Genomic DNA, 23,467 nt, shown 5'->3' with positions numbered 1-23,467 from the left:
AAAAAATGTATTGAGCAGAATATTTCGAGAGTTTGGAATGTGCTTGAGCGTCTAAAGGCTGCCATGTGTGGGCAGTCAAGAATGTAATGTAGGGCATCTGCCTCACTTCCCCTTGCCCCACTGACGCAGGTAATATTTCTCCTAAGGAACCTAGCGTAGTCGCTGGAAATTTGCCGTGACTGGAGTAAGCTTATAACAAAAAGGAGTCAGACTTGATCATTTTCAGACTAACCTTCGGGAAGATGTCGAAACGTCCTGTATCGCCTTCATTCTAGTTGTTCTGCCAAATTTGTATGAAAGTGCCTTTATGAACTTTTTGGCTATGGTTTCCGAGGCTGAAACCTCTATGCTGATAGTCGGTAATGATTTTACGAGCGAAAAACCGCTCTAACATTAAATTTTTTAAAATATAAACAGAAAATTGAATAAGTCGCTTCATCACACTCTATTGTCATTCACAAGCAAGGGAGTAAAAAATTTGAATTCGAAAGCTCATTAGGAAGTAGTTCAAAAATCGATGACAAAATTTTGAGCATAGCGACAAGAGCTTAATAAAAGCTTTAGTCAAGTAAATTTTCCCCTATGATATAATTTTATCAATATGCTGTAAATTCTATCCCTAGCTATGTTGTAAATGTGAATAAAAGTGTTGCAAACTACCAATCTGTTACTAAATCATTTCAAAACTAAAAATAGTCCAAGATTTATAAAGCACTCCAGAATCAGTCACCGTCGACTTCGTCAGATGAAAAAAAAAATAGTATCTTTTTTCGAAGTCATGGTTGGTTTGCGAGATTTCAACAAAGACATTCTTTACATAATCTCAGATTGAAAAGAGAAAGTGCATCTGCTGATTCGGATGCAACACAACAATATCCAGCAAAATTTGCCAAAATCATTGCCACTAACTCCTACACTTCTGATCAGATCTTCAATGATGACGAGTCCGGGTTGTTCTGGAAAAAAAAATACATGGAATAAACTATTTAGCTAAAGCCTGCAAATCAGCCTAGTGGTCATAAAGCGAAAAGTCGTATCATAAAGTTTTACTTTATTCTAACCAGTTATTTTTAGTCTGATTTTCCTGTTCCTCCTGATTTCAATTTCTTTCCTGAATGTAAATTTTGTGTGACGTATATGTAAATTTTAAATGTGTTTCAGAAGTAGTATTTAAGCTGCGTTTCAGGAGTCTACTCAGTTCCGATGTTTATGATGCGAGTTTAAGATTAGCTCTCTAGTTCGGTGTTTGACACCTTTCAGTTTATACTGGCATTCCTCGGCTCGGCTTTGCTGTGTGCAGTCGATTTAGCGTTAGTTTAAGTAAAGAAAACAGTCATTAGATTATCTTAATTTACTAGTGAATTCTACATTCTTATTTTTCTGTTACGTAGCCATAAGTAATGGTGATTTTTGAGCACGAAGTTTGTGCATCTGTTTTAATATAGACTTGATAAAAAGGTTATTTAAACCTTTCTTCTGCAGTAGACATAGCAAGAATTCGCTCTTAGTCTTCAACGTAGGGTTTAAGAGTGTATGCTCACAAAGAATACACGCAAACTCTACAAAATCTTTTGATATTTTTGAATATTTTATCTAGAGTAAAAACTCTTTTGTTCTGAATTTATTTCCGTACGGCAATTCAGAATCTAATTATCCTTCGCCTGCCTGGAAAATCCACCTGACTAATAAATATGACATATAAAATGATGTCTCAAGCGAGAAAATGTTGCCGTTAAAAATGTGCTGCGGGAGCGAATTGCCGTCTCCACTGCCCTCCCCGTAGCTATGCCACTGACTTAGGTATATCCCCGAAATATGATCATTACTAGCTCTACAAAGGGTGGAAATGATTGTGAACATCCGATATGAAACAAAACTGGAAAAGGGCTGAACACTAAGCCATATTGGGCTAATGTACAAATAAAAATGTCAACAAATCGCGTTTAAAAAGCTCCTCACTTGCAAAAGCCTAACTATGAGTATCGGAACAGGAAGCAATTTATGGTATAATAGCAAAATCAACTTAAAATGTGGAATTCCCATAACCTTATAGCATAAATCCCACAAAAAATAATATCACATTAATAGACATTTTATAAAGAAGTTAACATCGTCCTTTACAGATGATACTGATCGTGAAGAAGAAAAATTTCATAGAGTATTGATTAATAAATGTTCTTATAGGTAATAAAAAATAAAGCGTTTATCAACAATTTTAAAAGTCTCTAAATTCTGCAGAAGTCTAGAGTCTGTTACTTTAAAATAGGCACTTCAAGGACACCATTACCACTATCGTTATTGCTTGTCTGGCATCATCCTCGCGGCTTTAAGCAGATCGCCGTGGAAATAATGCCGAAGGCATTTGGTGAAATGAGAAGAGAGAAACGAAAGCCGGCTAAAGGCGAAAAATCAAAGGTGAGAAATTTTGCGATAATAAATATTAGTCATTTCAGTAAATTCAGAAATACAGTTGTAAAAAGAAAAATAAGACTTGATAATATGCCTAGACACATTATATACAAATAACATGGTGCAAAAATAAGGAATCTAGAATAAAAAAGGGATTAAAAACCTTAGAAAAGAAAAATCAGTGGGATTCGAGCTTCGAATCTGACGAGAGCGTAATCCATTGCACTACGAGAGTAGCTCAAGCTGGTTTGTGAAGCATATTGTATGGCAGTTTTTACCTATTCAAAACTATGTGATCGCAATTTAAAATATCGGAAATTCAGCAAAGTTGGACGTGAGCATGTTGGTTACGAAGTAATTTTTGGGTATTCTTGGAAGCCCTCTTCAATAGTCGTGATCCTAAGGTCAGCGTGGATAATGTTACTGCGGACGAACCAGGGTGTAACGTTCCCCTTCTCTAAAGAACACTTGGTCACCCACCCTAAAAAGCAGGGACAAAGAACCCTCTTCTCGCCGCCTCGGCCGGAAAAGGGGAGTGGACTTTTCCCCTGGTCGCATGTGGGAGTAAAGAGAAGATTGAGATGTGAAAGGGAAAAGAGCGGACGCTAGCTTGCGCGCTCTACTGTAATGAAAATGTATTTGAAAGTTTTTCTAAATTGTAATCTGTACATAGTTGTATATAAAGATAAATATTTAGCCTAGAACAGGTCTTGTTATTCGACGGAGATATGACTATGGTACAACTGTGGCAGCAGCGGTGGGATTTTAAAAGGCCCACTAGTCAAACGAAGAAGTGATGTTTGAATTGGACACTGTTGAGTAGAATCAGCCTGATTCTAAGAGGTTTTCAGTTTTGAAAGATTCATCCTGATTCAGTGAAGTTTTGACAGCACCCTCGAGATTCTGTGCAGTTTAGAAATCTGCTGAAGTTCTGATGTTGATCTACATAAGTTGACGGAACCAAAATCATCCTGATTTTCACGTCGCATGAATCACCCTGATTCCAGTTTCTTTCATCAAAAATCATCCTGATTTTTGTGTTGTAATCATACCAATTCTATTTCTTCGTTTGATCTAAGTGATATTTTAGAGAACCGCCACGGTTCTGCAAAACGAGTTTTTTTTCCATCAAAAATCATCGAGATTTTTGTGTTTTAATTTTCCAAATTTAGTTTCTTCGGTTGATCTAAGTGATAGTTTAGCGAACCGCCACGGTTCTGTACAACGAGTTTTCTTCATAAAAATCATCCTGATTTTCATGTTATAACGTTAAAGTCCATGTTGTGAAGGAAGAGTCAGCACGTTCTCCAGAAGTTGATCACATAAATTCTGTGTTTGTGGGAATCTTGTGATTCTGAAGATCGTGTGGAATAGATACAGTGTCAGTGAATCTTCATCTAACAAGCCATCAAACGGGTTAAGTACCTTGATTTTTACATTAAGGCAGTGACTTATCCTAAGTAGTTAATTTTGTTAAAAGTTGATACATTGTCTTCCTTGCTATGCATTTTAACTCGTAAGTATGTGTATGTTATGGTGTTAGTTCATAATGATTACTCATAACAATTTGCATAATTGTTGAAATAATAAGGTAGAAATTCAGTAGCATAGAAAATACTGAAAGTCTTTTTACTGTTGTTATTCGTTTGTCCTGTTTTAACATTTTTGAATGTAAGATCCAACAAAAATTAACTATGTTTGAAATTAATGTATATTGGTTATATTGTTATTTAACAGTATAAGAATTATTGACAATTTTATATTGTTTTTTTTTTTTTTTTTTTTTTTTTTTTTTTTCCCTTAATGTATAAGAAAACACATCAGCACTACTGTAGTTGTGAAAACTGAGATTTAGTAAATTAAGTACAGTTGAAATTTACTTAATTGGATTGTTACTGATGTTGGGTTTATTATGTACTAATTGTTATTGAAGCTGTGATTGAATTACTTACTGTTTTTATTAGTATGTACTCAGGTAAAAACTTACTAAAACTCAATGCATTAATTCTGTAAATGTTGCCATAGTGTGTATTAGATTTTAATAATATTAAGGAATTTCAAGCGTTTTGAAAATTGTAGCACTGAGTATACCGAATTCTTGTTATATTAAGATTCAGATCATTTACGATATTTGTAAAATCACTGTGCATTAATGGTTACTATTAATAATGATAATCTCAGTAGCATTGTATTTTTGATTAGTGTGCGATAATTCTAAGTACAGAAATTGAGTGTGGCACAAAGCTCAAAGACTTTGGTTAAAATGGCTTTCTTGGGAAAGGGAAAAAAGATTGACTTATATAACCTAGCGATAGAATTAGAAGAGGAGGCTACAATGAGTCTAAAGATTGTGAAGTTAAAATCTCTGATTCAAAAAAGTGCAGCGTATGACGAAGAGTTCATTAAGGGTGTCTTCGAGGGAATAGTAAATGATAGGTTGGAGGAGGAGAGACTTCGAGAAAAAGAGAGAGAGGAGAGACTTAGAGAACAAGAGAGAGAGAGAGGATTGCCGGGCTAGGGAGATAAGACAATTTGAATTAGAAAGGCTAAGGATCGAGGCAATGGGTAGATCGTCCCCTGCGGTATCGGAAAATTCAAGATCTAGTAGTAAGCAGTTTCATCGTGAGATACAAAAAATTATTCAAAAATTTGACTCGGATAGTGGAGATATTAGTTTGTATTTGACAATGTTTGAGAGACAAGCGAAGAGGTTTGGTATCGAGGAGAGTGACTGGGTAGCTTATTTGTTAGCACTATTGCCCATGGAAATCGTTCAACTTATATCTAAAGAACCCGAAGAAAAGGCTTGCGATTACATATATGTAAAGGCTTTGCTCTTAAAAAGATTCAAATTGAGCCCCGAAACATTCCGTCTTAAATTCATTCAGCATCAACGAAAATCAGATGAAACATGGAGGGATTTAAGTTTTGCTCTGAGAAATTATTTAGATGCATGGTTAAGCGGTCTGGAGATAACCGATTTCGAGAAACTAAAGGACTTGATGGCTACCGATCAAATGAAACGTCGAGTCGCCAGCGAAGTCAAGGAGCATCTCTTGGACGACTGGGTAAAAATTACTTCGGCAGCTAAGTTGCAAATGAAGACCCGCCGAAACAAAGCATTTGAAAAAAGAAAGGCTTCTAAGTGTTTCGAATGTGGCTCAGAAAATCACCTTAGGCCCCAGTGCCCAAAACTCATAAAGGATAAATCACCAGCCATGGTAAACAACGTATACCAATATAAAAGCGCAGAGGAATTGTTGTCTCCGTTTATCACGGACGCAAGAGTAAATGGTCATTCTATTAAAGTGCTGCGGGACAACGGAGCAAGCCTCGATTTGGTGAGTCGTAACTACATCACTCCGGAAATGTTTACGGGAGAAACAGTATGGGTGAGAAGTCCTTTGGATATGGAAGCGAAATGTCTACCATTAGCATGCGTAGAGCTTGAGATGAACGAAATTGGGCTAATCCAAACTCAATCCGCTATCGTTGGAGAGGATTTAGACAGAGGTATGTACGAGTATATTCTGAGAAATCAAACCGCAGGAAGATTGCAATCACTAGTTCCAAATTCCATAAACGCCGTAGAAACGTGGGCTATAGCTCGAAAGAAAAGTCAAAACCCACAGGAAGTGGCGGATCGGGTTTCGAGAAAAGCGACTTTTCGGGAAGACGGGGTGAGTGAGTCTCCCACTCCAATCGACCCTACCATGGGAACGGAAATTTTGCTACCGCAAGCCAAGAGCAGCGGGGGAGAAATTGCTCTAATAAAGACTGACCGAAGGACGTTTAGTGACTCCCAGAAAAGGTGTGAAACGTTAAAAGCGATTTACGACTCTATTAGTTCAAGAAATGGAAATCAATTATCGAAACATACTTACCGTATTGAGAACGATCTTTTGTTTCGAGCTCAAAGAGATCGTTATGGAAATGAGAAAAAAATGCTGGTAGTGCCAATAGAATTTCGGAAGAAAATCCAAGCATTATGCCACGAAGGAACTTCGGCTCATTTGGTGGTTACAAAATCGAAGGATAGTTTTTTACGATATTTTTTTTGGCCTGGTTGTTATAAGGAAATTGAAGATTACGTTCGTTCCTGTGACAAATGTCAACGAGCCGGTAGACCAAATGAAATTAAAAAAGCCCCTCTGAAACTAGTACCCGTCATTCAAGAAGTTTTTTCTAAATTAAACATTGATGCAGTAGGCCCTCTGTCGGTCAGTTCAACGGGAAAACATTGCCTAATAACAGCCATATGCTTGTCGTCTAAATACCCTGACGCTATTCCAGTGAGTGATGTGAGTTCAGTTTCTGTGACGGATGCCTTGATTAATATTTTTAGTCGTATGGGTTTTCCGAAAGAAATCCAATGTGATCTCGGAACGTCTTTCGTAAGTGCACTTACTACGGAATTTTTCGATAGGTTTGGGATTAAAGTTAGTCATAGTTCGGTTAGCCACCCCCAATTGAATCCGATTGAACGTTTTCATAGAACAATCAAACGATTCTTACGAGCTCTATGTCTGGAAGCTGGAGCGGATTGGGAAAAACACCTTCCCTCGGCGTTGTTTGCCTTAAGAACGGTAACCCATGAAAGCATCGAGTTTTCACTTGCCGAATTAGTGCATGGTAGGAATTTAAGGACACCCGAAACCTTATTATTTGAGCATTGTACGGAGAAGCAGCATGAAGAAAATCCAGTAACTGAATATGTTTTCGAATTGAATTAAAACGGTGTCAGGAGATCGCAGTGCAAAGAATGGAAGAACTGCAAATTAAACGTAAACTATGGTATGACAAGAACGCCGTGAAGCGTGAATTCAAAAAAGGGGATTTAGTGTTGGTTTTCGCTACATCGAAACCGAATAAACTGGCAGCCCAGTGTTTGGGGCCGGGAGTTATCGAAAGTAAAATATCGGATACAAATTACATTGTAAAAATGTCTGGAAAGAAGTCTCATATTTATCATGTAAATATGTTAAAACCCTATTATAAAAGACCTGAGGAAATCAATACTTTATCATCTGAAAGTAATGAAGAAGGCGTGGATCAAGAGGTAGATTTTCCGTATCTAGATCCAAATCCTAACATTTACGATTTCGAAGACATCATCCAATCTAGCAACTTAGAAGATCGGTTGGAACCTCGCCATGTAGATCAATTACGAGATTTACTAAAGAGATTTTCTAAAAACTTCTCTAAACAGCCGGGAATAACGGAATTAGTAGTGCATGACATTGAATTAATAAGCGACAAAACAGTCAGATCTAGACCCTATAAAGCATCCCTAAGGCAAACGGAAATTTTGAAAACGGAGATTCAGATGATGTTAGATTTGCACATAATGGAGGTAGGGGAATCGGACTACACTTCGCCTATGATTCTAGTGGAGGCGCCCGGGAAAGACCTGAGACCGTGTATAGATTACCGGTGCCTAAATGAAGTAATACGCACTGAGTTCTTCCCCCTGCCAAATATAGAGGAAAGAGTGGAGCTTGTTTCGTCTGCCAGGTATATAACACTTCTAGATTTGGCAAAAGGATACTGGCAAATTCCTCTAAGTCCAAGGGTCCAAAGATTGGCCGCTTTTGTCACGACATTTGGGACATATAGACCACTGCGTATGCCATTTGGGTTGAAAAACGCTCCTTACTTTTTCAGTAAGTTGATGGCTGAGTTATTAAAAGGGTGTGAAGGCTTTGCTGTCCCGTATTTGGACGATGTTGCTATTTTTGCCAATACTTGGGAAGATCATATGAAGCATTTAAATTGCGTTTTGGGAAAAATAACTGCGGCAAATTTGACCATTAAGCCGTCAAAATGTCGTTTTGCTCAAAACCATGTAACGTATCTGGGGCACATCGTAGGACAGGGAATCAGACGACCAGCTGAGGCAAAGGTTAAAGCAGTAGCTGATTATCCCACTCCGAAAACAAAAACTCAAATAAGGGCATTTTTAGGTTTGGTAGGTTATTACAGCAGGTATATTCCCATGTTTTCGGTTATAGCTTCTCCACTTACGAATGCCTTAAAGAGGAAAGCAAAGAAGGGGGAAATTCGTTGGACAAAGGAATGCGAAGACGCATTTATTCAGTTGAAGGAAAAATTAACGAAGGAACCTGTGTTACACGCACCAGATTTTAATTGAGAATTTATGGTGCAAACTGATGCATCCGATTTAGGGATGGGAGTGGTATTAACACAAATGGATGAGAACAAAACCGAACATCCCATCTTGTACTTAAGCAAGAAGTTTTCAGTGACGGAAGCTAAGTACAGCACAACTGAAAAAGAATGCGCATGTATAGTTTTTGTTGTAAAAAAAATTGCATTATTATTTGGACGGTCCAAAATTTACTATAATTACTGACCACAACCCCTTAGTTTGGTTAAAAACTAATGCAGGCTCTAATCCCAGGCTAATGCGGTGGGCGTTAGCCCTGTAGCCATATAATTTCCAAGTTATTCATCGAGCTGGGAAGAGCCATAAAAATGCTGACAGACTAAGAAGGTCTGCAACTTAAAAAAAAAAATGCTTGTATTTATCACTGTATTCTTTTGTGAATTTTATGCATTTTAATTGTGTCACTGGCCTTGATGTAATATCACGGTACTTTTATGTGATTTTTTTTTCTTATGTATGTGTGTAACTAACCCTTTATCTCTAATATACTTAAACATTTTGATGAGCAAAATGTTTCTTCGAAGGGGGAAGGAGCTGTAACGACGCTCTAAAGAACACTTGGTCACCCACCCTAAAAAGCAGGAACAGAGAATCCTCTTCTCGCCTCGGCCGGAAAAGGTGAGTGGACTTCCCCCCCTGGTCGCAGGTGGGAGTAAAGAGAAGATTGAGATGTGAAAGGGAAAAGAGCGGACGCTAGCTTGCGCGCTCTACTGTAATAAAAATGTATTTGAAAGTTTTTCTAAATTGTAATCTGTACATAGTTGTATATAAAGATAAATATTTAGCCTAAAACAGATCTTGTTATTCGACGGAGATACAACTATGTTACAAGGGTGAGTAAGAGATGATATGTAGAAACTTGCTTTGAAAGACTAAAATTTTTCTTTTTTCCGGCTTCGATCTGAAGTCCCCACCCATACCGGGGCAGCATACAAGACTTGACTGATAATGAAGCGACCTGAAGTTTCGTAATTTGGGCACCGCATGGAATCTCGAATGCTTTGAAATACGCCAGGCATCCGTCGGACGTTTGCGATAGCCATGAAGATGCACTATTTCAAAATGCTGAATGCATTTCAAAACTTCCGAGATTCCATGTCTTATGCCAAATTATGAAATGTCGGGCATCTTTATCAACAGGAAAGTCAAGACTTATTTTTATGGTCTTTAAATGTCAGTTTGCGATCATGATGAATTCCAACAAATTTTTCTCCCTACCTCTGATTAGCTGGAGGATAAAACAAACATGCAAGAATGACAACCAATAATGTGTGGGAAAACTCTTTATTTAGCGATAATTTATAATACACATAAACTTTCAGTTTCACAACAAGTGCTCAAAGTTCCGACCAGTCACCGTTATGCAGGCTTCACAAGGACAATGCATGGATTGACGAAACTTTTCAAAAATACCCTCCATCAAGCCGACATTTCATCTGTCACGGAGATTCTTGCAACGAAGTCGGTGTTACAGTTAACGGGTAGTGAACGTAGATTATGGCTTTCAAGGTCACCCACAAGAAAAAATCCAGGCTAGATAAATCGAGTGATTGTGATGACCATGAGACGAGTTCTCTATGTCTAACCCATTCCTGCGCAAAAGTATTGTTCAAGTAATCCCGTACGGGACGTGAAAAATGAGTTAGAGTCCCATTGTGCTGGTACCATATTGCACGCGGAACAGACGTAGTAGTAGCAGTAGTAACGGAGGAGGTGGGCACCATCCCTCTATCATTACGGTTAATCGGTTCTGCCCACGTCCGCCCTTGTCTAGTATTTATTAATAATTCGTAAATTTTTACATTGTCATATAGTGTGGCTGTTTACAAATAAAGTCCATACAATAATTGTATTCACATTATTAACATAACTTATTACATAAATTTTGGTTGGAGAATTTTCTCTAATGAATTTCTTTCTTTTGTAATTTTTCTTTATTTTTAAGCAGCCTATATATTATTTCTCTATTGTAGAGTTTCTCTTTTGTTATTTTCACCATTGCAAAATTTCTTTCATTTTGCTGTTCTTTCATGAATTTCTCAGTTTCAAGGTTTCTATTGTATTCCTCGTATTATTATACCTTATATATTGTGCTAATGTCTTCCAGAATAGTACTTTTTCTTTCCAAAGTTTTCGTCTTTTCCCTTTTGTATGTCACTGAATCCTGTCTCTCTTTCGTCACACCGAATTAACATGGGTATGCTTTCTTGTAACTTGTGTCAAGTTTATAATATCTTAATGACAACTTAACTACCAATGCATCATGTCTTCATAATCGCAAAAAGTCAGTATGTATTTTTCGTAATTTGAATGCATTTACATATTAAATGAATGTACACTTTAAATATAATATACACGATACTTTTTGCTAGAAATTAATCACTTTTTTCAAATTATGAGCACTGATATTATTTGCTTTACTCTATTATAGATTGCATTTATTACTTTACGCCTTTATTTATTATATTATTAAATCTTTATTATAACCTGTTATATGAAATTATATTACTTGACATACATCTGTGTCAAATTTCGTTAGGATATCCATTGTTTTTGTGATTTTTTGCACTGTGTACTTTTGTTTTACTAAGAATTTACTAAAAGCTTGAATATTTGTTGTTGGCATTTTAATATGAAAATCTTGAGTGAGTGGACAGTTAGTAATGTAATGTTTAGGCGTTCCCAGCTAGCCACAAATACAGGTACTTGTGTTTGGAATACCAAATCTTTCGAAATATTCGGGTAAAGGTCCGTGGCCTGAAACAAAGCGCACTAATTGTGGCTTTGCAATTAGTTGTTATAGGTTTATCTTGGCAAAGTGTTGATGTGTTCTTTTACCCGTTTCACTGCTATTCCATTCGCCTTGCCATTTTGATATGGCAATTGATATAAGATGCCTTTTTAAATGACAGGTTGGAAATGGGATATCTATGAATTCTGCGTCTTGTCCTACAGCAGCCACTTAGCCAGCTGGTCTACTGTTTCATTGCCGTATATCCCGGCATGACCTCTTATCCATTCAGAAGTTATTTTGAACGAAACATTAAGTTGTAAATCTTTCTGAATTTCTGCAATAATAGATGAAGTAGTTTTCGGATCTTTAATTGCGTAGAGTGTGAAAAGGCTGTCAGATTTTATATTATGTCTGCAATGTTCTTTACTGTATTTTATTGCTTTAATTATTGCCATCGCCTCGGCTTGGCACTATTATTTTTGTGAAGCTGACCCTTCCATTGGTGAATTATGATACCATTCCTGAAGTGTTACAAAAGCGCATCCAACATTCTCATTAATTTTAGGTCCATCAGTACAAACCTCATATTCTGTAGCAGGAAGAAGGTATTTATTATTTGTTTTGATTCGAATCCCTAATCCTTGTATTGATGGATGAGTTTCTAGGTGATTTGGCTGTCGTTCATAAACATATGGGGAGAATTGAATATCATTAAAATTAGCTAAGTGGTGCAGTGGTTTTACTTGCTGCATTGTGGCTTCTAGTTCTGTACTAATACGGAGTAGTATTAAACCGGCCAGGACATTATTGCATTTGAAGATGTTGTTGGAAAGGCTTTAGTTATATTTAAAGTAAATGGTCTCTGTAAACTCAGAAGATGTATAATTCTTCGCCCCTGCATTGGATATGCCCATATGGCGGCACAATATGTGACAATTTTTTCAATAACGATATGAAAATAAAAACCTTTCGGATATGTGGGTTCAATCGCCAATGCTGTCCTTGCATTTGACGTAGTTTAACTGTAATAACACTAGTACGTTTCTTGATTTCTAAAATATGGGGTATCCAATTCAGTTTTTTTGTCAAATGTGAATTCTAAATATTTAAGTTACAAAGGAACAGACGTAGGAACAGAACGTTTAAGGAACAGACGTAGAAACATTGTTGAGTAACTGGAACAGTATCTCCTCCAGAAAAATGCGATATTTTCGACCAACCGGTAGGGGTGGTAACAGATATGGCCCGATTAAATAATCACCAATAATACCCGGCCATACATTCACGGAAAACCGTCGTTCGGCAGTATATGGGTGCATACTTCGTGGGTTGTCGTGGCACCATACATAAAAACAATTTATTGATGGAAGATCCTTCGCGATAGAAAATAGCTTCATCCGTGAAAAGAATGCAGGATGGAAACGATGGATTTTGGTTGCATTTATTCAGATACTAATGCGCGAATTCCCCGCATCGAATATAATCCTCTAGCTGCAATGACTGGGCTCATTGCAAATGATATGCATCTAAACGCTGATGTGTAATACGCACAATACACTGTGTCAAGAAGTTGAAATACCACGGGCAATGGTTTGTGTGCTTGTACCAAGAACTTCTTTCACTCGATGCATATCTCATCTTCTAAAGCGTCTGTATATGTCATTCGTGGTTGCCTTGTATAATGCTTGCTCTTGCAGATTGTTGCGTATTCACAAAGGTTACAATGCAATTTCGTAAACATTCCGTTAATTAAATGTACGTCTTTTCGGGTACCGTTCGGCATACAACAGTGCCGCAGCCCATTCGTTAGAGTGAACTTCACCATAAACAATGTGCATGTCTGCCATTTCGACGTTCATAAATTGTTCCATGTTTTCTGTACGCAATCCGAACTTGAAGTAACTAACGCTACATTCCCACTGCAGCTCAAGCAGATAGATAATCAACGCCCTCAAACGTCCAAAACTGTAGATAGTAAGAAAAAGGCATGTAGCCAGAAAATTTCACTAAACTTCATTATCGGAAATATCATGATATATCTTAAGCTTATGGTCTTTAAATATCAATTTGCAATCACGATGCATTCATATTTTCTATTTTAATACCTCTGCGACAATCCTTAATATTCCCCTCGTCTCGTTAGGACTGCATTTCTGACCCTGCATTGCTATGGGATCCCGAGTCGTATAGGTGTACTCTACCCCTCCTAGAAGTTTCTCTAGTTTTAAATCACCCTATACAGGAACCGAATTAAGAATAAAAAGATGATCAAATTTCCCTCGTGGCTAAAATTGTACGACAACATAAATTTACGTGCCTTGCAACAGTAAATGGAGTTGCAGATTTCTAACAAATTCTTAATTTCAAGTTTCATAATTTTGTTTATGAGGGTATTTTATGGTCTTTCAGTTAACGCCTGAAGTTATTTGTAATGTGAAATGTCTTCGACTCAAGTTTCAGAAAGGGAAAAAATTTCTCATTTCTTCTTTAAAAGAAATTAACTATTCTTGAACATGGGTAATTAGGATGGATTGATTTAATTTGAAACTTTACAAAAGAGCTTCTAATTAAATTGCGTTCTAAGACAATAGGTAACGGCTGAATCAAGGCTGGCACCTATGCATTCCCGAAGGTATGTTCGCAAGCCCTTCCTAAGCTGTACTCCAATTGTGATAAACCCTCCAGCAGCCGAGATATACTGGTAGCACGGTCCGCAATTCGAATCCCGGCGAACGGCAGGCTGCATGGGCGTTTTCATGGTTTTCCCCAAGTGTAACGTATGTATGAGCCAGTTTCCCTTAAAAAATCTCTACGAAGGCATCTCTCCCTTTAGGTAGACAGCCCTTGAATGCTTTGCCATAACCAAACCAACTATGCTCCAATTTTGATGGTGACCCCGGAAAGCGGTCCGAGGCTCTCCCACTAATAGAAAGTACATTTGGCTTTCCGTGTATTTTGAATACTCCCTTGCAGCGCAAACGATACACACTTACAAACATCCATAGCTTCCACAGAATTCGAACCCAAGCCCATCGTTACGACAATCAGCATCACTAACCACTACATCGTCTGGGCGTTCTAAAATAACAAAAGGGTAAAGTCAAGATGCTTTTCTTCTCTAGACAAATATAATTTTCTTTTCGTTTCAGCCAGTTCTGCAACTTTAAGTGGACCAAACATTACATTATTGATGTAACCCAATTTGCATGAATTGACTACTTTTTCTGATCGGATAATCGCTAATATCAGAAAAATGCAGCCAATAAGAATTTTCTTTTAAATTTACGCTTATCGTCGGCCTTCTTTTAAATAGCAGGTACTCCACTGACGTCTTCCACACTTACTTAATATACACAGCTGGCTTCTGATTGGTCAAGAGAGAGCCATTTTTATTATTATTATAACCCTCTCTTTATGTTTTTTCAGAATTTTTTTTTTTTTTTTTTTTTTTTTTTTTTTTTTTTTTTTTTTATGCAGGGCCTTTTACTGCTGACAATGGGCGTCAGCTGAGAAGATGGTTCGTTGACAATGAAACAGGCAGTTAAAAAATGATTGCCATGAGTTATTTATCCCTTCTTTGAAGTCAGAATGAGGCCACGGTCGATAAAGGAGAAACTATGTGACATCAGGTACTCTTTGTTGTATTTCTGCAGACCCATTTTTGTTGTTATCTAGTGAAATGAGATACTAAATGGATTTAACTTTTCTTTAAAAAGCAGATAGAAATTTGTCGTTAAAAATAAAGCACAGTGTGACACTTCAAAAATTTTGAATTTGCGTTAAAGTTGGTAACAGTTTTTGTTCAGAAGACTCTAGCGGAGTCACAACTAATAGTACTTTGGATTAAATTTGACAGAGAACGTATCCTCTAAGGCGATTATCAAAATGTCTAACTTCCTTATTAAATTAAAAATCTTTTGTGTACTATGCAAATCAAGGTGACACATTTCCAACTCTTGTTATAACAAGAATATATTGGGGGAAAATAGTAGTTAAATCTTTTTTCAATATCTATTTTTATTACTCCCAGAGTATTATTATTTATCCTATAAGCTTGATTCAGTGGTTGTGATACAACATTCTAAAAGTTTCCTCTTAGTCATAAATCATTTGTACCACAGGAGTTTACATATTTTTAGACCAGATAACCATTTTTCTGGTCTATAACTCTACACCATGATTTCCATCAAAGAAGGGATGTTCGTAAAATTTTCAGGGATATTGATTTCCATTCGTCTTCCACTACTTTCCAAACTTTATCAATCATGGTGGGTTTGCTCTTAGAAAGAGCTCTTTTCAAGAGACCAAAGGCATAATACCTCACAGGTGAATAATCAGGGGACTTTGCAAGTGTACGTTGAAAAGATATATACGCAATACCTCAATCAGTCTTAATTTTTTTAAAGAATGCAGCGGTACTTTTCGAAGTATGACTTAGTGCTATATCTTAATACCGTAAATACCGTAAGTAAAACTTTCTTTTGACAGTACGTTGAGTTGATTTTTTCCCCACTCTTTTTTTATTTTTAATAACCCAGTATAAGAGAATCCTACGAAAATCATAAACCTCTTACCGAAACTTTCTTTGCACTAATGGAACCGCGTTTATACAATTCTTCCCCTCGGTTTTCGATAAGAAATAAACTTTTTTTTGTTGCATCATTTAGGTACGCCCATGCTTCATTAAAGGGTCACAATGTGTTTCCATTCATCTCTTGCTAAGTAGTTTTCATACGAAGTTCTACAAGTCTGCGTCGAGCCACATGCCGCGGCGAAAGCTAGTGAACACTGTTTTTTAGCTTTTTAAATTTGTAAATCTTGGTTTATCATTTTATTTATTGTGCCTACAGATGTATTTAAAGATTTTGCAATTGATTTCCGAGTAGGAGGATTTTCTGTCGTTACCATCGATTTAACTTGAGATACATTAGATACAGTATCTTTTTTGAGTATTAGTTCGTAATCTTCTTTCCATGCAGAAGAAATGATTGACTGTTTTTTCTTACCGATTTATAATGTTGCTTATTTTACTCTTAGAAATTTTGATGAAATTTCACAGGGTTTTTGAATTATAAAATAGGAACACAGTACAACTCCAATTATTCGAACTACGACTACCCGAATCGTTTTCAAAATTTAAGAAAATTACGATTAAATTAAGACTTATTAAGAGTGGCCACATGCAACTTCTCATTGTCAAGCGGATGCGCGACTTAGTTGCCTGAAAATGGATGAAAACAGTCAAACAGGTTACTTTGACAGAGATGTTCAGCAAGCAATGATTTTCAAGCATTTGTAAATATTGCACATTACGCTATATAATACATACGTAAAAGTGTGGCCTTTTCATTTTAATTAATTAAAAGCATTTTAAAAAAAAAATAGTTTTTACTTCCATTTTCAACATACAGTAATTAATCAAAGACACCTTTTTCGGAAAAAATACAATTACCCGAATTATTGATTATCCGAATAGGGTCCCGTCCCAACTGATTCGGATAATGGAAGTTCCACTGTACTTCTCTTCAAAAACCGCAAAAACATATCATTCAATCAACAACTTGTTTACATGCGTCACTTTGAAAGAAGAATAAATTTAAAAGTAGTACTAAAAAAATCCTTCTAAAATGTGTAAAAATCCTGTATATGCATTTTACATGGCGCAACCGACGGTAGAAAGGAACAAAAGAACGATTTTGCAGAGAAGTAATCGAAAAAATTTCACAATAATAATAAAAAAAATAAAAGTAGTTATTGGAATTAAAGCGGCGAAGATAACGAGAATGAAACAGGTTAGTGGGAATGCTCGAAATTTAGAGGTATCTGTAAACTCTCCTGCACGTAACAGAAGTGTTGTGTGTCACCAAATCCTGAAAAAGACGTGTCGTCAGGTTCTGCAGATGGACATAACTGTGCTACTCGATTTGGTAGGACTATTAAAAAAACTATTATTTAAAGTGTATAACCTTATTTTTGCTGAAAAGGAAGATGTCAACGTTGATCATCAAAGGTTTGTTGATTGTTGCTGTTACTGAGCAGGTCGGTGATATGCGGGACCCTCGGTGCAAGGCAGTATAGAAACAGGGTATGACCTTCATATGCAGTCTTGTAATGTTTCCTGATCAAATAGCTAATTGGCATATCTAGATTTAAGTAATGAAGCAATGGTTCCTTTCTATGGGGATATTTCGACCCTTCAATTCTGTATACAAGGTGTATCAGTACAGCGGTGACAAACTTTCAGGAGAGATAGAGTAAGCCTAGACGATGAGAATTCACATAGCCATGCATGGTCAGAAGCGCTTTCCTAGCGCGGTAGTGACGACACAAAAGCAAAACAAAGAAAGGACACAAACAGCGAGACCGAAAACGTTTCATTATGTTTAATACAGCAGAAAATAACAAATAAGAACAAAAACCAACAACGATCGTTATTACAGGTGGGTTTCGAAAGTACGACTCCGGACCGTGATGGACTCACTTCTCTGACGTATGGAAGATCTGCATCACGAATGGAAAATCGCATGGTAGATGCATGCATGACGCACGGGCCCTACTGTTGTATATTTTATACCTTCGAATGTCAGAAGATGCAATGATTAATGTGATTTCCTTTTTTTTTATTAGCTTGTGTTCGCCTCTCAGAGCGTTAAATGACGCCATCTATGTTTTGGGGCAATCTGCCAACTTTAAACTCTCTTCAGTTATAGAGTTGTAGTAATGTTAATCGCTGCTGCGTTGTGCTTGCTTACTTTTCCATTCTCTTAATAAACGCTGATATCCCTGCGATGAAGTTGTAATTCAATTTATGCTATATGTAACAGGTTATGGGCCCAGCAAATTAGGAGAAGTCTTTCATAAAGGCGTATAGTAATATTTTGAATCAGTATTTTGGATTAAAATTGATGAAAAGTGATTACTTCCGTTTTCTTCTTTCATCGTTAACGGTTACGTAATGACGACTATGGATTTAAACCGCGTCTGCATCGAAAAGCTGAATGACCGAAATTACTATACCTGGAATTTTAAACTGGAACTCTTGCTGATTAAAGAGAATTTATGAGATGTTATTATTACAGAACCTCCATCTCCAGTAAATGCAAAGTGGGTTTCGAAAGACGGAAAAGCTAGAGCAACTATAGGACTTTTATTGGAAGATAATTAATTAGGAACATATAAGAAAGTGAACGACTGCAAAAGAAGCATGGAACATTCTCAAACAGTACCATGAAAAGTCAACACTGTCCCGAAAGGTTGGGCTTTTGAAAAAGCTGTGTAATTTGCGGTACAGCAATAACGAACAAATGAGCAATCATCTAATGAAAACGGAAGCTATTGCGGATCAACTAGTAGCGCTAGATGAGCAAATTTCAGAACCTTTATTCGTTGCATTTATTTTAAGTAGCTAACCTGAAAATTATGCTACGTTAATAACAGTTTTAGAAACACGACCAGAAGCAGATTTAACTGTTGAATTGGTTAAAAATAAATTATTGGACGAGTATACTCGTCAAAACGAAAATAAAGAACTTGATACAGGAAGCGAGAACAAAGCTGTGAAGTCATATACTTCTTTAATGCGTAACATTCCAGCCGATAAAAATAAAGTACTTAATTGTTTCTTTTGTAAGAAGTTAGGGCATTTAAAGGCTGACTGCAGGAATGCGAAATGGAAGCTTAAGCACAATAAAAAGCAACAAGTCAATGCAACCTTGAATTCAAGTGACGTTAATGAAGCGAAACAAGTTTCTAATCATAATTGCTTTACAAGTGCGAATAATTTACATGGTTACTGGTGTATCGATTCTGGAGCCACCATTGATATGTGCAATGACAAAACTCTATTCAGCAGTTTTGATTGTAATTCTGTTCCCGAGCGAATAACATTAGCTAACGGATATACAGTGCTTAGTCAGGGAAAACGCAATTGCTTGGTAAAATATCAGAATAATCAAAATGAGGAAATGCAGATTACGATCAAAGATGTGCTTTTTGTTCCACAGCTATCTGGAAATTTATTATCCGTAAGCTGACTGATAATGGATATGAAGTGAACTTTAAAGGTGGAGAATGCCATATTGTGAACAATGATAATATAATAGCTTTCGGCTACATCAGAGGAGGTTTGTATGTTCTTAAGGAAAGTGAGCATGCTCTTAGTACGAAACAAGTCTATACCGAATGCATTCATGACTGGCATATAGAATTAGGTCACAGAAATCCTGCCGATATTTTAAGGATGTGCAATGAATCTAGGGCTGAATGTATTAATATTGCTCCCTGTTCTACTGTATTGATATGTGAGGATTGTATTGCTACCAAAGCATGCAGAGAACCATTTCCGAGAAAGTCTACTTCCCGAACCTCCGAGATACTCGATTTAGTGCATACAGATCTTTGTGAACCAATGCAAACTATAACTCCAGGTGGTGCATGATATATACTAACAATAATTGATGATAATAGTAGATACACTACAGTTTACCTTCTGAAGCACATAGAACAACGTATCGCACACTTCATTAAACAAGTATTAACATGGTTTGGGAAAGCACCAAAACGACTGATCAGATCGAGGAGGGGAATATACAAGCAACGACTTTGAAAAATTACTGAAAGAAAATGGAATAATACATGAGGAAAATGTTCCTTATTCTCCGTAACAGAATGAGATCGCTGAAAGAAAGAATCGTACATTAATTGAGATGACAAGAGCGACACTAAAAAGCTCTAATCTTCCAAACAAGTACTGGGGCGAAGGTATTATTACAGCAAACTACCTTCAAAACAGGTTGCCGACGAGAGAATTTAAAGTTACACCTTATGAAAAATGGCATAAAAGGAAATCATCATTAGCACATGTACAAGCATTCGGTACTCCAGCATATGTGCATATACCGAAAGAGAAGAGACAAAAACTTGACGACACGTCTGTTAAGCGAATCATGGTTGGATATGAAGAAGGAACAAAAGGTGTTATCGTTTGCTGGATACAAATACCGACAGTATTGTAATTAGTCGGGATGTGACATTTATACCAAAAGATCCCCATCCTAAGGATAAACAGGAGGATACAGAAAATCTAACTATTTTTAAAGATAATTCAGAAAAGGAGTATATCTCTGAAAATACAGAACTGAGGCGATCTCCTAGGCAAAACAAAGTTATACCGCCTGTGAAATATAATATTAGTTCATTCTCAGCACAGTCAGAGGAAGCAGCAGATCCAGCATGATATTATGAAGCTTGTTCGGGTGTCAATAAGGAAAAATGGAAACAAGCCATGCAGGAAGAGATTAATGCTTTAAAGACGGATGGCACATGGATTTTGACAAATGCACCTGAAGGGAAAACCATTATAGGCTGAAAATGGGTATACAAGTCCAAACGAGATTGCAAAGGAAAAGTATTTCGTTATAAAGCTAGACTGGTTGCTCAAGGATACCAGCAGAAATATGGTCATGACTATGATGAAGTATTTGCTCCGGTAGCCAAGCCAACTACTTTGAGAATGCTTCTTACTATAGCAGAAAAAAGAAAAATGGCAGTAAGACATTATGATATCCAATCAGCATATTTAAATGGAGATTTATCTCATGATATATGCATGAAGCAATCTCCTGAATTTGAAGAAGGTGAAAAAGTGTGTAAACTTGTAAAGAACTTATATGGACTCAAGCAAGGGGCAAATGAATGGAACAGAAAAACTTAATGAAATTATCTTAAGCAAAGAATTTGAACGAAGTGAAAATGATCCTTGTTTTTATACAAGACAGGATAAAGAAGGGTTTGTATAGATCACTGTACATGTGGATGATATGGTTGTTGCAGCAAGTACAGAGGATTCACTTGAAAATTTGTGAATATTTCTCAGCGAAAAATTTGGGAAATATTCATTACTATTTAGACATGCGTTTTCAACGTGACGACATGGGAATCTTCTACCTAGACCAATCAAGCTACATTTCGAGAAAGCTGAAACAGTATCACATGAACGATTGTAAAACATCTACGTTTCCTATTGATCTCGGATATTATAAGCAAAGGAAAGATTCAAAAGCGTACAATAAAGTTGCGGACTATAAAATTGCAATAGGATCTTTACTGTACCTAGCAGTCAATACTAAACCCGACATAGCAGCTGCTGTTTCCACCTTAGCCCGAAAGGCGTCAAAACCAACGGAAGCCGATTGGATCGAAGTCAAAAGGCTCTTCAGATATTTGAAGTTAACCAAAGAACTTCAATTTCGTCTGGGAAATATAAACGAGAAGGAAAACAATTCGTTATTATGTTGTGTGGATGCAGATTGGGAAAATGAGCCTACTGATAGGAAATCCAACTCCAGATATTTCTTTAAATAGCAAGGCAATGTATTTACATCGAAATGCAGAAAACAACCGTGTGTGACTTTGTCGTCAACCGAAGCAGAATTTATATCAATTGCCGAAGCAGCAAAGGAGGCAGTTTGGCTCAAGATTTCCATGAAACGGACACCAATTGCATTTTTTATGAGGATAACCAAAGTTGTATCAAGATGTTAAACAACGAACGAGACAGCGGAAGAACTAAACATATGGACACTAAATACCATTTAGTTAAGGATCTTATTAAAAGTAAAAATTACGAACTTCGACATCTGAGCACCGATGAAATGACTGCCGACATTTTAACAAAGCCATTAGGACCAAAGAACTAAAAGCTTTTAGGCAAAAACCTTGGATTATGTTAAAAGTGTAATTTCATATTATATGTTGATTTATTGTTTTTATGCGTCTTAAGGTAAGTTATTTTGCTTTACTAAAGATTAATCATTGAGAAGGGGTGTTGTATATTTTATACCTCCGAATGTCAGGTGATGCAATGATTACTGTGATTTCCTTTTCTTTATTACCTTGTGTTCACCTCTCAGAGCGTTATATGATGCCATCTATGTTTTTGGGCGATCTGCCAACTTTAAGCTCTGAACTTCAGTTATAGAGTTGTAGTAATGTTAATTGCTGCTGTATTGTGCTTGTTTACTTTTCCATTCTCCTAATAAACGCTGATATTCCTGCACTGAAGTTATAATTCAATTTATGTTATTTGTAACACCTGCATCACAGTCTGCGTCGTAATTTCAAAAACCCTTGATGATGATCGTTGTCTATTTATGTTGTTTTTTGTCTGTTTTATTGTACTTTGAATAATAAACATGGTTTCTCACTCCGGGCCTGTACTTTCTTTCTTGACTTTTGTGTCGACACTACCAGACCAGTAAAGCTTTGCCGACCATGCACTGCTATATGATTTCGCATCGTCTACCGGCAATCTCTCTCCTGAAAGTTCGACACCGCTGTACTGATACACCCTGTATATGTAGCCATAGTACGCCAATCTTCTCTACACGAGTCGTCCAAAAAGTTGGGTGAGAGTCTGCTTCGTTGATTTGGATCAGATTGTTAGTGACCATGAAATCAATTATGGTAATGGCTCCCTGCATCCTCTCTCCTACTTCCCCACTGAGAGTTTATGGCATTGTAGTCACCCAGAAATGTAGCATATATTGCTGGAAATGGTAATCCTTCCTCATATTAAATAAAAGCTTATTTTACAAAACCCCTTTTTAATTGTATCTTACTTTCTGCTTTTTTATTTCAATTACATGTTATCAATGATGTAATTTTTAGTCATTATTAAAAATTAAGCAATAAATTATGAAATAAGGGGAAAACTAATCATCATTCAGAGAATGACGAAATTGCTTTGAATATTAAGTTTCAGAAACTGGAAACGTTACAACGAGCATTTTACTTGAAGTAAAATAAACACGATAATTCGTCATTAAGTGCGCCACGATGGCAAATTCAGAATGTTGCTCAATTAATATTTTTTATCATTGTTTTAAAAGAAGGTAAAAACTTCTTTTGTAATCTGTGAACATTTCAAAACTCTATATCCTATACATTTTTAGAGGTTGATATTTCAAAATCATATACGTCAAATAGTCTTAAAAAAAAAGTGTAAGCGATTTTCAATAATTCGGAAACTAAGTTACAATTTTCATACAAGTCTCACTGAAAAGATTTTTATTACCACTGTATTCAACGGAGAAAACAGTAAAATTCTGATATGTTTAGTTCATTCGTTAAACGAAAAT

General features: G+C 36.5%; 1 protein-coding gene across 1 annotated transcript; it reads left to right on the top strand.

Annotated features, from left to right (window-relative positions):
- Positions 1 to 21,239: 21,239 nt before the first annotated feature.
- Positions 21,240 to 21,692, top strand: LOC146995479 (uncharacterized). The gene has a single exon (XM_085823122.1). The coding sequence runs from the start codon at positions 21,240 to 21,242 to the stop codon at positions 21,690 to 21,692; it is 453 nt and encodes a 150-aa protein (XP_085679248.1).
- Positions 21,693 to 23,467: the final 1,775 nt, after the last annotated feature.

The sequence above is a fragment of the Stegodyphus dumicola genome, chromosome 9 (genome assembly GCF_044657685.1).
Source record: "Stegodyphus dumicola isolate Sdum_Otavi_A_Nest chromosome 9, ASM4465768v1".
In the NCBI taxonomy this organism is placed as follows: Eukaryota; Metazoa; Arthropoda; class Arachnida; order Araneae; family Eresidae; genus Stegodyphus; species Stegodyphus dumicola.
Note: the sequence above shows the minus strand (reverse complement) of the source record. Positions and strands in the feature narration are given on the sequence as shown.

What these genes read in the sequence shown, in the direction of transcription:
- LOC146995479 (XM_085823122.1), top strand. Translation starts at nt 21,240, where the DNA reads ATGCGTTTTCAACGTGACGACATGGGAATCTTCTACCTAGACCAATCA.